This window comes from Natator depressus, chromosome 2, assembly GCF_965152275.1.
Source record: "Natator depressus isolate rNatDep1 chromosome 2, rNatDep2.hap1, whole genome shotgun sequence".
Classification (NCBI taxonomy): Eukaryota; Metazoa; Chordata; order Testudines; family Cheloniidae; genus Natator; species Natator depressus.
The window spans coordinates 249,143,131-249,158,174 of record NC_134235.1 but is presented as its reverse complement, the minus strand read 5'-3'; the positions used below and the strand labels follow the sequence as shown (position 1 = coordinate 249,158,174).

At 47.5% G+C, this 15,044-nt stretch overlaps 1 protein-coding gene across 4 annotated transcripts in view; it reads right to left on the bottom strand.

The window, feature by feature from the left end:
- The window catches only part of WDR86 (WD repeat domain 86), a 49,680-nt gene extending 41,312 nt beyond the window's left edge, over window positions 1-8,368 (bottom strand). For 2 of the 4 annotated variants that reach the window (XM_074946325.1, XM_074946328.1), the window contains exons 1-2: window positions 7,682-8,368; window positions 5,056-5,385 (exon numbers count right to left, since the gene is read on the bottom strand). In XM_074946325.1, coding sequence (XP_074802426.1) covers window positions 5,056-5,218 — 163 coding nt within the window. In that variant the 5' untranslated portion in view covers window positions 5,219-5,385; window positions 7,682-8,368. The remainder of the gene's footprint in view (window positions 1-5,055; window positions 5,386-7,681) is intronic. The other 2 variants (XM_074946326.1, XM_074946327.1) reach the window with 2 other exon arrangements.
- Window positions 8,369-15,044: the final 6,676 nt, after the last annotated feature.

Genomic DNA, 15,044 nt, shown 5'->3' with positions numbered 1-15,044 from the left:
AAAGAAAAGGAGTACTTGTGGCACCTTAGAGACTAACAAATTTATTTGAGCATAAGCTTTCATGAGCTACAGCTCACTTCATCGGATGCATTCAGTGGAAAATACAGTGGGAAGATTTATATACATAGAGAACATGAAACAATGGGTGTTACCATACACACTGTAACAAGAGTGATCACTTAAGGTGAGCTATTACCAGCAGGAGAGCAGAGGGGTTGGGCGGAACCTTTTGTAGTGATAATCAAGGTGGGCCATTTCCAGCAGTTGACAAGAACATCTGAGGAACAGTGGGGGGGAGTGGGATAAACATGGGGAAATAGTTTTACTTTGTGTAATGACACATCCACTCCCAGTCTCTATTCAAGCCTAAGTTAATTGTATCCAGTTTGCAAATTAATTCCAATTCAGCAGTCTCTCGTTGGAGTCTGTTTTTGAAGTTCTTTTGTAGAAGTATTGCCACTTTTAGTTCTGTAATCGAGTGACCAGAGAAATTGAAGTGTTCTCCGACTGGTTTTTGAATGTTATAATTCTTGACATCTGATTTGTGTCCATTTATTCTTTTATGTAGAGACTGTCAAGTTTGACCAATGTACATGGCAGAGGGGCATTGCTGGCACATGCTGGCATATATCACATTAGTAGATGTGTTTCAGAGTAACAGCCGTGTTAGTCTGTATTCGCAAAAAGAAAAGGAGTACTTGTGGCACCATAGAGACTAACCAATTTATTTGAGCATGAGCTTTCGTGAGCTCACTCCTTTTCTTATTGGTAGATGTGCAGTTGAACGAGCCTCTGATAGTGTGGCTGATGTGATTAGACCCTATGATGGTGTCCCCTGAATAGATATGTGGACACAGCTGGCAACAGGCTTTGTTGCAAGGATAGGTTCCTGGGTTACTGGTTCTGTTGTGTGGTGGCTGGTGAGTATTTGCCTCAGGTTGGGGGGCTGTCTGTAAGCAAGGACTGGCTTGTCTCCCAAGATCTGTGAGAGTGATGGGTCGTCCTTCAAGATAGGTTGTAGATCCTTGATGATGCGTTGGAGAGGTTTTAGTTGGGGGCTGAAGGTGATGCCTAGTGGCGTTCTGTTATTTTCTTTGTTGGGCCTGTCCTGTAGTAGGTGACTTCTGGGTAATCTTCTGGCTCTGTCAGTCTGTTTCTTTACTTCAGCAGGTGGGTATTGTAGTTGTAAGAATGCTTGATAGAGAGCTTGTAGGTGTTTGTCTTTGTCTGAGGGGTTGGAGCAAATGTGGTTGTATCATAGAGCTTGGCTGTAGACAATGGATCATGTGATGTGGTCTGGATGAAAGCTGGAGGCATGTAGGTAGGAATAGCGGTCAGTAGGTTTCTGGTATAGGGTGGTGTTTATGTGACCATCGCTTATTAGCACCGTAGTGTCCAGGAAATGGATCTCTTGTGTGGACTGGTCCAGGCTGAGGTTGATGGTGGGATGGAAATTGTTGAAATTGTGGTGGAATTCCTCAAGGGCTTCTTTTCCATGGGTCCAGATGATGAAGATGTCATCAATGTAGCGCAAGTAGAGTAGGGGCATTTGGGGACGAGAGCTGAGGAAGCGTTGTTCTAAGTCAGCCATAAAAATGTTGGCATACTGTGGGGCCATGCGGGTACCCATAACAGTGCCACTGATTTGAAGGTATACGTTGTCCCCAAATGTGAAATAGTTATGGGTGAGGACAAAGTCACAAAGTTCAGCCACCAGGTTTGCCGTGACATTATCAGGGATACTGTTCCTGACGGCTTGTAGTCCATCTTTGTGTGGAATGTTGGTGTCGAGGGCTTCTACATCCATAGTGGCCAGGATGGCGTTTTCAGGAAGATCACCAATGGCTTGTAGTTTCCTCAGGAAGTCAGTGGTGTCTCGAAGATAGCTGGGAGTGCTGGTAGTATAGGGCCTGAGGAGGGAGTCTACATAGCCAGACAATCCTGCTGTCAGGGTGCCAATGCCTGAGATGATGGGGCGTTCAGGATTTCCAGGTTTATGGATCTTGGGTAGCAGATAGAATACCCCAGGTCGGGATTCCAGGGATGTGTCTGTGCGGATTTGTTCTTGTGCTTTTTCAGGGAGTTTCTTGAGCAAATACTGTAGTTTCTTTTGGTAACCCTCAGTGGGATCAGAGGGCAATGGCTTGTAGAAAGTGGTGTTGGAGAGCTGCCTAGCAGCCTCTTGTTTATATTCCGACCTATTCATGATGGAGACAGCACCTCCTTTGTCACCCTTTTTGATTATGATGTCAGAGTTGTTTCTGAGGCTGTGGATGGCATTGTGTTCTGCATGGCTGAGGTTATGGGGCAAGTGATGCTGCTTTTCCACAATTTCAGCCCGTACATGTCGGCGGAAGCACTCTATGTAGAAGTCCAGTCTCTTGTTTTGACCTTCAGGAGGGGTCCACCCAGAATCCTTCTTTTTGTAGTCTTGGTAGGAAGGTCTCTGTGGGTTAGTATGTTGTTCAGAGGTGTGTTGGAAATATTCCTTGAGTCAGAGGCGTCGAAAATAGGATTCTAGGTCACCACAGAACTGTATCATGTTCGTGGGGGTGGAAGGACAGAAGGAGAGGCCCCGAGATAGGACAGATTCTTCTGCTGGGCTAAGAGTATAGTTGGATAGATTAACAATATTGCTGGGTGGGTTAAGGGAACCACTGTTGTGGCCCCTTGTGGCATGTAGTAGTTTAGATAGTTTAGTGTCCTTTTTCTTTTGTAGAGAAGCAAAGTGTGTGTTGTAAATGGCTTGTCTAGTTTTCGTAAAGTCCAGCCACGAGGAAGTTTGTGTGGAAGGTTGGTTTTTTATAAGAGTATCCAGTTTTGAGAGCTCATTCTTAATCTTTCCCTGTTTGCTGTAGAGGATGTTGATCAGGTGGTTCCGCAGTTTCTTTGAGAGCGTGTGGCACAAGCTGTCAGCATAGTCTGTGGTATGTAGATTGTAATGGATTTTTTACCTTCAGTCCTTTTGGTATGATGTCCATCTGTTTGCATTTGGAAAGGAAGATGATGTCTGTCTGTATCTGTATGAGTTTTTTCATGAAGTTGATAGATTTCCACTCCATACGGCTAAATTCAGTGCCTTGCATAATGACAGGTTTCAGAATAGCAGCCGTGTTAGTCTGTATTCGCAAAAAGAAAAGGAGTACTTGTGGCACCTTAGAGACTAACAAATTTATTTGAGCATAAGCTTTCGTGAGCTACAGCTCACTTCATCGGATGCATTCAGTGGAAAATACAGTGGGGAGATTTATATACATAGAGAACATGAAACAATGGGTGTACATTGGTCAAACTGGACAGTCTCTACATAAAAGAATAAATGGACACAAATCAGTAGTCAAGAATTATAACATTCAAAAACCAGTTGGAGAACACTTCAATCTCTCTGGTCACTCGATTACAGACCTAAAAGTGGCAATACTTCAACAAAAAAACTTCAAAAACAGACTCCACGAGAGACTGCTGAATTGGAATTAATTTGCAAACTGGATACAATTAACTTAGGCTTGAATAGAGACTGGGAGTGGATGGGTCATTACACAAAGTAAAACTATTTCCCCATGTTTATCCCCCACCCCACCCCACCGTTCCTCAGACGTTCTTGTCAACTGCTGGAAATGGCCCACTTTGATTATCACTACAAAAGGTTCCCCCGCCCACCCCGCTCTCCTGCTGGTAATAGCTCACCTTAAGTGATCACTCTTGTTACAGTGTGTATGGTAACACCCATTGTTTCATGTTCTCTGTGTATATATATCTCCCCACTGTATTTTCCATTGAATGCATCCGATGAAGTGAGCTGTAGCTCACGAAAGCTTATGCTGAAATAAATTTGTTAGTCTCTAAGGTGCCACAAGTACTCCTTTTCTTTTTGCGAATACAGACTAACATGGCTGCTACTCTGAAACCTATATTGTTACAGATATACTTATTGACAGGTATTTTAAAATAAATTAACTAAATAATTGAAACTGGAGTGATTATATTGTGTTATTCTGACTAATAAGATATGCTGAATTTTGAAATATTTTGCGCAGAATTTTTAATGTTTGGGTGCAGAATTCCCCCAGGAGTAAACAGTGCTCTGACCATCATGTACTAGAGTAACAGTGAATAATTCACAAAAACCTCATTGTAGATGAGGCTTCACTGATGGGTTACGGTTGCGGGCACCTTGGTTATGTTGTGGGGGAAGCTTGCAGTGGTGTTTGTTCTGTTGGCAGAGGGCTGTCAATGTGGTGACTTTCACAACACCAAATTTATATGATTTTTTTCATTAAATATGATAAACTGTTTCATGTAGAATTGAAACTAGCCAACATCCGTAAGGGAGATTATGCATGGGTAGAGCCCCAAACCCTAGCAGTAAGTAGGCCTGGTTGTGAATATACCCAACCCTTATTGAGTGGATTGAAAAAGAATTAAAATCCTAAAGGGGTATGCAGGAAGTTATCTAAAGGGCAGCTTTTACACTGGAAATTCAAGATTTCAATTCACAATCCACTCCTGCAGGGTTTCTGCATTCTTTAATCGTTTTGAGGTTAGTCTAGGGATTGTGTACGAAGATGTAAATCTCATTAAACAGGCAAAAACAATTTCAGAAGAAAAAGCCTAGCAGTTTGCATTAGACACATGGAAATGTTTTGTTCTACTGAAGAAAATCCCATTGTTCACTGAGGCCTGTTTCTCAACTGTAAGGTCAAGAAGTTCTGAATAAAAAAAAAAAGTCTCCTGGAAAAAGTGAAGATTTTAAAAGAAAAAAACAGTTACACTTGGGTGAGCAGCTGAGGACTGCAGTGAGGAAGCAGAAATTAAATTGCTGTGTTCTACTCCAGAGGCCAAGTGATTCCTCTGTGCGGTAACATTTGTAACTTGCTTTGGGATGAAAGAGCTTCTAGTTAATATTACTCTTACTGATTCTTAAGCACGATATTTGGCCACTCAACCTGCTCCAGAGACTGGAGAAGATGGAACATGCTATGTCAGGTTTGTCCCATACCTTAGAATAAACTGTACTTGGACTCAGAGCCTGGATAAAAGGGACACATACTGTACCTTGGAAGTGGCCATGGCACTGGCTATCTGCAGTGCTCCAGAGACGTGCAGTGCCATCTTCACTGCCCGTCAGCAGGTGCTGCCCGTCTGGGCTCAGACTGAGCCAGTTGATGCCTCCTCGGTGATCAGAACAGACCTTCAGTGCCGAGCCACTGCTCCCCATCCTGCTGGCCTCAGCACAGGCCCCAGCAAAGGCAGAGGACCCAGACAGGGGTTGACTCACTGACTCCACACCACTCTAGGAAGGTAGTATGAGCCTGCAGCGGGCTCCCAGAGACCAACTTCAGCCATTACTATGGCCCTGAGAAACCAGCAGGCTAGCCTAGTCCCCTGCAAAAATGCACAAGGTCACAGAACAGGACACACAGTACTAACTGATCCTTAGCATGGATAGTTACCCTTTTCCCCTCCCCTGGTCAGGACATATTAAACTAACGGATCCTTGACCCTTCATGAGTAAACATGGGAAATGCAGCAATTCTCACTGCTATAGGCATGGGGCTGAATCTATGTTGCCACCCTGCCCCACACACTTTATTCTGGTTATAAGAAAGGGCTTGATTTTCTGCAGTGAAGAACACTGGTAGCTCCCACTTCTCCCTCTGGCTGGCTGTAGTGCCCATAATCTGGTGTCCTGACCACCCCAGAGGATTCTAATGTACCCTTGAAAGGTTTAAAGCCAGGTCTGACTAGACACAGGGGATTAACACCTTAAAGCAGCACAAAACCCGGCCCTGAACAGAAAATACCCCCCACCCCCCAGACAGAGATCTGTCTCTTCTACAGTTTGCAAAACATGTGTAGCTTGTCATGCCAATGCAGTATTATCAAACTGACCTGACTGGACATGATGTCAGCCCAGGGACCCTTACCCTGGCCCCACAAAACCTGCCCTTTCTAAGCACAGCTCTCTCGCACCCCCCTTGGGAACTAACTCTGCTTTTAGCCCTTATTCACCACCTTCGTGCCAAGTCCTGAGCAGACACATTAGAAAAGAGGTTATATGCCAAAGAGAGCAGTGAGAATGCCCACACCACCTCCTCTCGCGTCCCAGGAGCAGAGGCCAGGGCAGGTTTGTTCCCTGTGGTACAGTTCCTAGTATTGCTATTCAGTGCCCCTCCTCTGCGGTACAGGCCCACAGGTTTCTGCCTGCACCTCCCACCGAGGGGAGAGGAAAACCAGTCAAGGGCTCTCCCCTCTTTCCCTGGCTTATATCCTCACCTTCCCCAACCCCCAAAAAAACCTCAACCTCTGTGTAAAATCAAACAGGATGATAAACCCTGAATGGTTCCTGCCATTAGAGAGCAGACCCCTCTCCATGCCCATCACTGTGCTCAGCCCCCACCCCTCCCCCGCCTCCTGCCCCCAGGAGAGAGAAAATCCCCACCCCCATCTCTGTGCTCATCCCCTCCCACCCCTATGGCTGTGCTGCTCTCCTTCTGCCCTTCCCCCCAACAAGGCGGAGCCCCCTCTCAGCCCCCCCCATGGCTGTGCTGATCCCCTCCTACCCTTCCCCACCCCCAGGGAGGAGCCCCCTCCCAGCCACCCCCCCCATGGCTGTGCTGATCCCCTCCTGCCCTTCCCCACCCCCAGAGAGGAGCCCCCCCAGCCACCCCCCCATGGCTGTGCCGATCCACTCCTACCCTTCCCCACCCCCAGGGAGGAGCCCCCTCCCAGCCACCGCCCCCATGGCTGTGCTGATCCCCTCCTGCCCTTCCCCACCCCCGGGGGGAGCCCCCCCAGCCCCCCCCCCATGACTGTGCTGATCCACTCCTGCCCTTCCCCACCCCCAGGGGGGAGCCTCCCCAGCCACCTCCCCATGGCTGTGTTGATCCCCTCCTGCCCTTCCCCACCCCCAGGGGGCAGCCCCCCCCAGCCACCCCTCCATGGCTGTGCTGATCCCCTCCTACCCTTCCCCACCCCCAGGGGGGAGCCCCCCCAGCCACCCCCCACCATGGCTGTACTGATCCACTCCTGCCCTTCCCCACCCCCAGGGGGGAGCCCCAATCTGAACTGTTCCCCACCATGCCTGTGCTGCTTTTCCCCTCACGCCTCCTTCTTTCCCAGAGAAGACCCCCCGCCATGTTCCCCCTAGAGAGCAGGGGTCCCTCCCCCATGGCGGACCGGTGCTATCTGCCTCGCAGCGATACCTTCCGGCTGTGTGTTCTGCGCCCCCCCCCCCGCCCCCCGCATGCCAGCGCCGCTTCTCTCCTGCCAGACACCCCCCCCCAGGACAGCAACGTCCCCCTCCCCCACGTCTGTGCTGCTTCCCCCGGCCCCCTCCCCCCACGTCTGTGCTGCTTCCTTAACACTCCACTCCCCCTTTGTCGTTGCCGCCCCCTCACAGAGGTGCCCCCCCCACTGGCCAACCCCCAGCAGCTGCCCCCCCATAGGGCTATTTTGCTCCTAATGCCCCCAAGCACCCACCCCTCCCCAAATAGTGCAGCCCGACTCCCCCACATACGACCCCCCCATCTATGTTGTTTCCTTTGACACTCCCCAGGGAAGGAAACACTCCCCTCCCCCCTCCCCAGAGCTGGACCGTCTCCATGTCACCCCAGCCCTTCCCCTTGTCTGTGCTTCCACCCCAGCCCCATGCAGGACACCCCCCCCCGCCCCCACTCACCCCCAATCCGGGTTTCTGACCTCATCATAACCCGCCAGGGCGGGCGAGGAAGATCCCGCGTCCCGGAGCCTGCGGGGCAGAGGCACCCACTTGCTGGAGAAGAGCGGAAAATAAAGCGCCCCCGGGGGGCTCGTCTGCAGGGGGGCAGAGACACGTTCCCGCAGCAGCGAGTTTTGTCCTTTTAACCAAGGGACTTTCTCCCCGCCCCACGGGAGAGGGGCAGGGAAAGTCCGAGGGAAACGCAGCCAAAGTCACCGAGCCTCGCGTGCGGACAGACCCATGTCCCTGCCTGCGGAGGGGCAAGGGGGAAGCCTGGGGGGAGGAGCCCCCCGCCTAGCAGTCCCTGAAACCCTCCACGTTCCCACGCGTGGGTCCTGCTGGGAAGATGCTCGTGGGGATGGTCCTTCGCCCGGGCTGAGCCCCCGGCGCTGTGGTAGCCGCTGCCGTGCAGGGCACAGCGCGGCGAAGAGGTCGGATTCAAGAGGTTTCACGTTCAGCACGATGCCTTTTGTCCGGGTCCTGGCCCCCCTTCAGCTGCGCCCGGCTGAAGAGCTCCATCTGAACTTCGTGCCGAGGCCCCCACAGGCATCCCCAGCCCATTCGCTCTTCAGCCCCTTCCAGCGCCTTCGCCCTGGTTCTCATTAACGCGGTGGTTCAGAGCTCAGCTTGTCTGTCCATCAGCTGCGCAGGGGACCACACCACCCCCTTCAGGCTTCCTCTAGGTCCTAGAGGAAGTTGGCTTCATCACGAGACTTTTTTTTTTTTTTAACACTTCTCTAGCACTTTCCATACTAGGAATCCATGCACTGGTTGCCTCACAACACCCCTGTGACACAAGGAAGCATTCTTTTTTTTACCGTGCCCATAGGCCCCCAACTAAGATCAGAGCTCACTGTGTTGGGCACTGTATAAATATGTAGAAAGAGACCGTCCCAGCACCAAAGAGCTACAGTCTTAGGCCATGTCTACGTTAACACTTATGCCGGCAAAACTTTTGTCACTCAGGGGTGTGACAAAACAGCCCCCCCCCCCCGAGTGACATACATTTTGATGAATGTATCCGATAACGTGAGCTGTAGCTCACGAAAGCTTATGCTCAGATAAATTTGTTAGTCTCTAAGGTGCCACAAGTACTCCTTTTCGTTTTACATTTTGCGGCATAAGCACGCGTGTGCACAGCGCTATGTCATGGGATGGCGTCCCTAGCCTGTTTTTACCAGAAGCTGGGACTGGGTGACAAGCATAGGGTGTGCTCAGCACACACCAGCCATGGTTGTTTGGCAGGGCCATCAATCAGTCGTTTTGCGGCTGGTGGAAGGTGCTAGAGGGAGGGCAGAGAGCAGTGATTGGCGGGTGAGGGGCTCGAGGGAGGGAGCACAGCAGGGGCAGGAAGAGGCAGAGTGAGGGTGGGGTCTCTGGGGAAGGGGCAGATTGTGGGCATGGCCTTGGGGTGGAGCAGGGGTGAAGCATCCACCAGGAAAAATAAAAGTCAGCACCTCTGGTTAAAGCAGATGGATCACTTGATGATTACCTGTTTTGTTCATTCCTTCTGAAGCACCTGGCATTGGCCACTGTCGGAAGACAGGATATTGGGCTACATGGAGACTTTGGTCTGATCCAGTTTGGCCATTCTTAAGTTGGTGGGAGACACTGTCCTGCCAACATATCTACCACTGCTCATTGAGCTGGTTCTATTATGTCGACGGGAGAGCTCTCTCCCATTAGCATAACACGGCTATGCAAGCGATCTCACAGAAGCACAGCTGTGTCAGTACAAGCTTTTAAGTGTAGTCATGGCCTAAATATACAAAGGAGAGAAGGAGAAACAGAGATACAGAAAGGTGAAGTGATTTGATCCAAAAAGTCACACAGCAGGTCAGTGGTACAATCAGGAACAGAATCCAGATTTTTATGTAACAAATGGGAAACTGAGATGCAGAGGATAAATGACTGCCCCAAGTTCACTCAAGAAGTCTGTGGCAGAGGTGGGAACTGAATGCATTTCTCCTGACTCCCAGTCTTTTTAAGCCACACAACCATCCTTCTGGTGCTAGGCAAGATCTCCAAAATACTGTCGGGGACAACCCACTTTATTATTGTGATTGTATTTAGTGACAAAAATACACTAGCCATTTTACAGATACATCAGAAGATAAGTTCCAGGCCCCAAAGGGTTGCTATCTATATAAATTATTCCAATGTAAAGAAATGCACAAATTAAACATACTTCAGAACGAATCATATTCAGTGCAGCACATTATGGCTGACATAAAACAGATCTAATACATTACGCCCACAAAGAAGAACATATGGTTAACTTCTGCTTCTTCTGCTCTCAGTTAGTTACAGTAATGTAAATCTGGAGCAACTCACTGAAGTTAACGTTAAGTTACGACAATGTAAGCCTGATGTGAAAGCAGAATCAAGCCTAATGGCCGTTTTCTGATGACACACATTTCAACACATTCACCAGGACCAAAACTGGGACCCAATTTTTTTTAAATGACCAGTGATTCTGGATGCCCAACTTGAGGGCTGATCACTTGTCCTCTGAAAAATCAGGCCTCTTTAACATGTCTCAATTTGAGCATCCAAAATTCGAGACACCCCAAATCACTAGTTACGTTTGAAAATTTAAGCCTGAGAATCTTTTGGGCTAGGTATAGTTGCAGAAGGTATCCCAGGTTATGGGGAAGCACTGCTATACTATACTGCTGCAGTGTGGATGCAAGGATAAATTCAGGTGCCAGGCATAGACACACATTTTCATTGCACAAGTATAAATCTCCTGCTTAGACTGGGCCATAGGGGATCCCTCTGTTATATCTCAGGTGGCCATGTTTTGGCTTTTGGTGAGCCCTTGGGTGTAGAAATTGTTCTGCCACTTCCTATTTTGAAGAGACATTTCAAGGCTCTGTTTCAAAGGTGGTTTTCCCCTGTGATCATTATTAGTTGTGATGGATAAAATGTTCAAAATTGTCCAAGCTTTTTTGCCCTATTTTTATTACCTTCCCCCAGCCGCTTTCATCTTTTTCTATTGCTTTTATCTGTTTGTTTTTTAGGATTTATTATATTTTATTGTATTTTGTTTGTATACCACACTGCAAGGGAGGAGCAGGAAAAATATCTGTTTGGTTTTGCTATTTAAGGCCCTGATCCTGCAGTGAGCTCTATGTAGGCAGATTCCCTCCCTCTTGCTCAGAGCCCTATTGAAGTCAGCAGGGATCTTCAAGCAAAGAACTCACTGTAGGTTCAGGGGCCAAGCTGGTAAGAGTTTTTAATGCAGATCAGATATGCCTACAGCCTTTAGACATGGGTTTCTTAATGTTTTTTCTGGAGGGGACAATTGTACCAGGGCCCCAAGCTCAGGGTCCCGTCCCCCCCGAACATCTGTAACTGGGGTGGAATGGAGGTTAAATGGAATGGGATGGGGTAGGCCCCAAATTTCTCTCAAGGGCCTGTGACTGGCTCACTCCCCTGCTCTTAACCAGAGAGAGCAGGATCTAGGAGGACACTATAATTGGCTGGGCTCCTCCTCCCCCCCAGACACAACAGGATTGTATGGGTGGAGAGGCCTCTGGTAGTGCATTTTCTTCTGACTTGTGTGAAAGCATGATCTTGCCTGCGTGAACTTGCTTCCTTCTAACACGCAGGACAGGCTTCCAGCCCCAATCGTAAGCTTCATTTGGAGCAGCACTGAGGTAGACTCAGAAAAATAGCATTTTACCTCCTTAGCTGTACTCTGTACAATATGTGAATAATGTTGGACAAACTGCTACTTTTTGTTGGTGTTATTCACTTTTATTCTGAGCACGAGAGGGGGGAAGAGATTATTGCCCCCCTCCTTATTTATATGAGCCAATATAAGTGTATTGCTTCTGGTGTAAGCAGATGGAACGACCACGGACAACAAAGGTTCTTTTGTTACATCAAAGAAGCAGAGCCAATAATGCTCTAGAGTAGTCAGTACTCAAGGCTCCTCTCACCCAACTAAAAACAAAAGAATAAAGTGTCTAGCAATACAAATGAACTTCCCTAGAGGATTAATCCCCTCAGCAATCCAGCTCTCTCTCTGCACATTCCAGCAGAGAGGCTTGTCTAGATACCAGCTAAAAACATCTTTCTACTGCATCCTATCACTCTGCTTCCTAATTCAAGCTGTCAAACCTAATCCATGTCAGAACTGCTAACAATTAAATATTACCTCCCTTCTTCCCCAACCCAAAAGATTTCACAAGCCGAGCAAATCTCTCATGGAAGAGCTGCCAGGACCCAGGAGACTGGTAATGGCATATGACACCTTCCACACTTAGCTCACTCTCTTGACAGCAGCCACATCATGTTAGTGAATGAAAATTGTTACCTTCTGAGGTGTGTTAGGTGGAGTCTCCACTGACATAGCCCCTCAGCAGTGAGGTCTGGTCTAGGCTAGAAAAGTTACACCATCGTAATTACATTGATTTAAAATCACTCTAGTCACGCTAGTTCAAACCCCTAATGTAGATGTACTTAAACCAGTTTCTATCTTGCTAAAATTGGCTTAAACCTTGCTTAAATTGGTTTTGCTTAATTTAGTATGTTAGCAAGAACTAAATTGGTTCAAGTGCATTAGGAATTTGCATTGGTGAAACTGATGAAACTTCTCATGGACGAGGCCTTAGAGATGGTTCTTATAGATAAGAGAAGAGGCATATTGCTTGAGCAATAAGGAAAACCCAGCTCTGTATCTGCTTTATAAATGCCAGTTCCTTAATTTCTTGCACCATCAATTCAGATCCTTTTACCAGCATTAAATTCACTAAAAACTAAGGAAAGAAATAGTAACAATCTCTGTTGGGCCTCCAACCACATCAAACCTCTAACAGAAACTGGTCTTCCTTCAAGCCCCAATGGGATCTGAAAATATTTGTAGGTCAAGAGTGTGGACTCACCTCAACTAATATGTGGAGCAAAGGTTCACATTACTATGCAATGGCATAGGGAATGTAGATCAGGAACTTCTGATCTCCCTCTCCCATAACACAAAAATAAGGAGACATTCAATGAAAGTCAGCAAATTAAAAATGATAAAAGGGAATACTTTTTAGACAATGCATAATCAGATTGTGGAAGTCATTGCCACAGGATGTTGTTGAGGTCAAGAACTTAGCAAGATTCAAAGAGGGAGATATATATATATGGATAACAGGAATATCTATAGTAATTTTATGAGATACCAAAAAAAGTACTAGAAAGGATATAAAACCTCATGTTTTGGGGCGTAAACCAGTCTCTAACTATTAGGGCTTGTCTTCACTACCGGGAGATCGACACTGCTGCAATCAATGCAGCAGGGGTTGATTTAGTGGGTCTAGTGAAGACCCGCTAAATCAATGGCAGAGCGCTCTCCAGCTCCCTGAGAAGATTAAGGTAAGTCGATCAGAAAGCATCTCCTGTCGACGCAGCTCTGTGAAGACACCAGGATAAGTCAACCTAAGCTACGTCGACTCCAGTTACATTATTCATGTAGCTGGAGTAGCGTAACTTAGGTCGACTTACCCCGGTCATGAAAGCAAGCGCTTAGAGGGGTTAGGAGGAGATGCTCCCTCTGCTGGGCAGATTATCCCATATTTGCCTGGGACAGGGTTTCCTGTACTTACCTCTGAAGCATCTGGTGAGAGACAGGACACTGGACTAGGTGGACCACAGATCTGGTCAAGTACGATAATTCTTAGGCTTCTGTACAGTTACTCTGTCCAGGTTCTTTGCAGGTAGGCATGCCCCAGCTTCCTCTCGAGCCTTGCTTGAGTAGAATAGTTTTGCAAATTCTATGCGCAGTCTAGCAGGGTAAAGCCCTGTTGGAGACAATTTCAAAGACTAGGATTTCCTGTCAGTATTCACAAAGGCCCTTTACTTTTTTTGATGAGCTCTAAAGAAGTAGTTCCCAACTAGTGGTAGTTTTTATCACTGGTATTCTAGGTTCCTTCTCCCTATTTTAATGATTTAAGTTATCTGCTAAACTCCAGCACTCCACTGCTACACATGGCACACACTAAAGGGATTTAAAACTAGCTGATAGGTCTCCAAAGGAACCATAAATCGGGCATCATCATCAAGCAGGTTGTTTCCAGTGGAGTCCTGCAGGCAGGGCCGGCTCCAGGCACCAGCGAACCAACCTGGTGCCTGGGGCTGCAAATGTAAAGGGGCGGCAGGATGTCGGGCTCTGGGGCGGCAATCCGCCCTCGGCGGCGGCAGGAATTCGGTGGCCACTCCGTCACAGTGCTTTTCGCACTCGGCGGCAATTCGGCGGCGGGGACGCGACTTCTTCTTTGGTCGCTGGGGGCAATTCGGCAGCTGCACCATCACACCACCTCCATGTTTGGCGGGCAGGATTCCGCCTCCCCATTTGGCGGCAAGTTTGAGGTTTTTTTGCCACTTGGGGGGCAAAAACGCTGGAGCCGGCCCTGCCTGGAGGCATCTGTTTCTGGCCCTACACGAGTTAACACTTTTATCAATGACGTGAAAGAAAACATAACATCATCACTGATAAAGTTTGCAGATGACACAAAAACTGGGGGAGTGGTAAATAATGAAGAGGACAGGTCACTGGTTCAGAGCAATCTGGATCAATTGGTAAACTGGGCACAAGCAAACAACATGTGTTTTAATATGGCTAACTGCAAATGTATGTATCTAGGAACAAAGAATGTAGGTCATACTTACATGATGGGGAACTCTATCCTGGGAAGCAGGGGTCTGTGGTGGATAATCAGCTGCATATGAGCTGCCAGTGCGACACTGGCTAAAAGAACTAATGCAATTCTGGGGTGCATAAACAGGGGAGTCTCAAGTAAGGGTAGAGAGGTATTTTACCTCTGTATTTGGCATTGGTATGACCACAGCTTTAATACTGTGTCAAGTTATGGTGCCCACAATTCAAGAAGGGTTTTGATAAATTGGAGAGGATTCAGAGAAGAGCCACTAGAATGATAGAAACCATGCCTTATAGATACTGAGCTCCTTGAGTCTATCTATTTAGCTGAACAAAAAGAAAGGTAAGGAGTGACTTGATTACAGTTTATAAGAACCTACATGGAGAACAAATATTTAATAAGGGGCTCTTCAGTCTAGCAGAGAAAGGTATAACACAATCCAATAGCTGGAAGTTGAAGCTAAACAAATTCAGACTGAAAATAACTTAAGTTGTAAATTTTTAACTGTGAAGGTAATTAACCATTGGGACATTTTACCAAAGATTGTGGTGGATTCTCCATCACTAACCATTTTTAAATCAAGCTGGATGTTTTTCTAAAAGATCTGCTCTAGGAATTATTTTTTGGGAAGTTCTATGGCCTGTGTTACACAGGAGGGCAGACTAAATGAT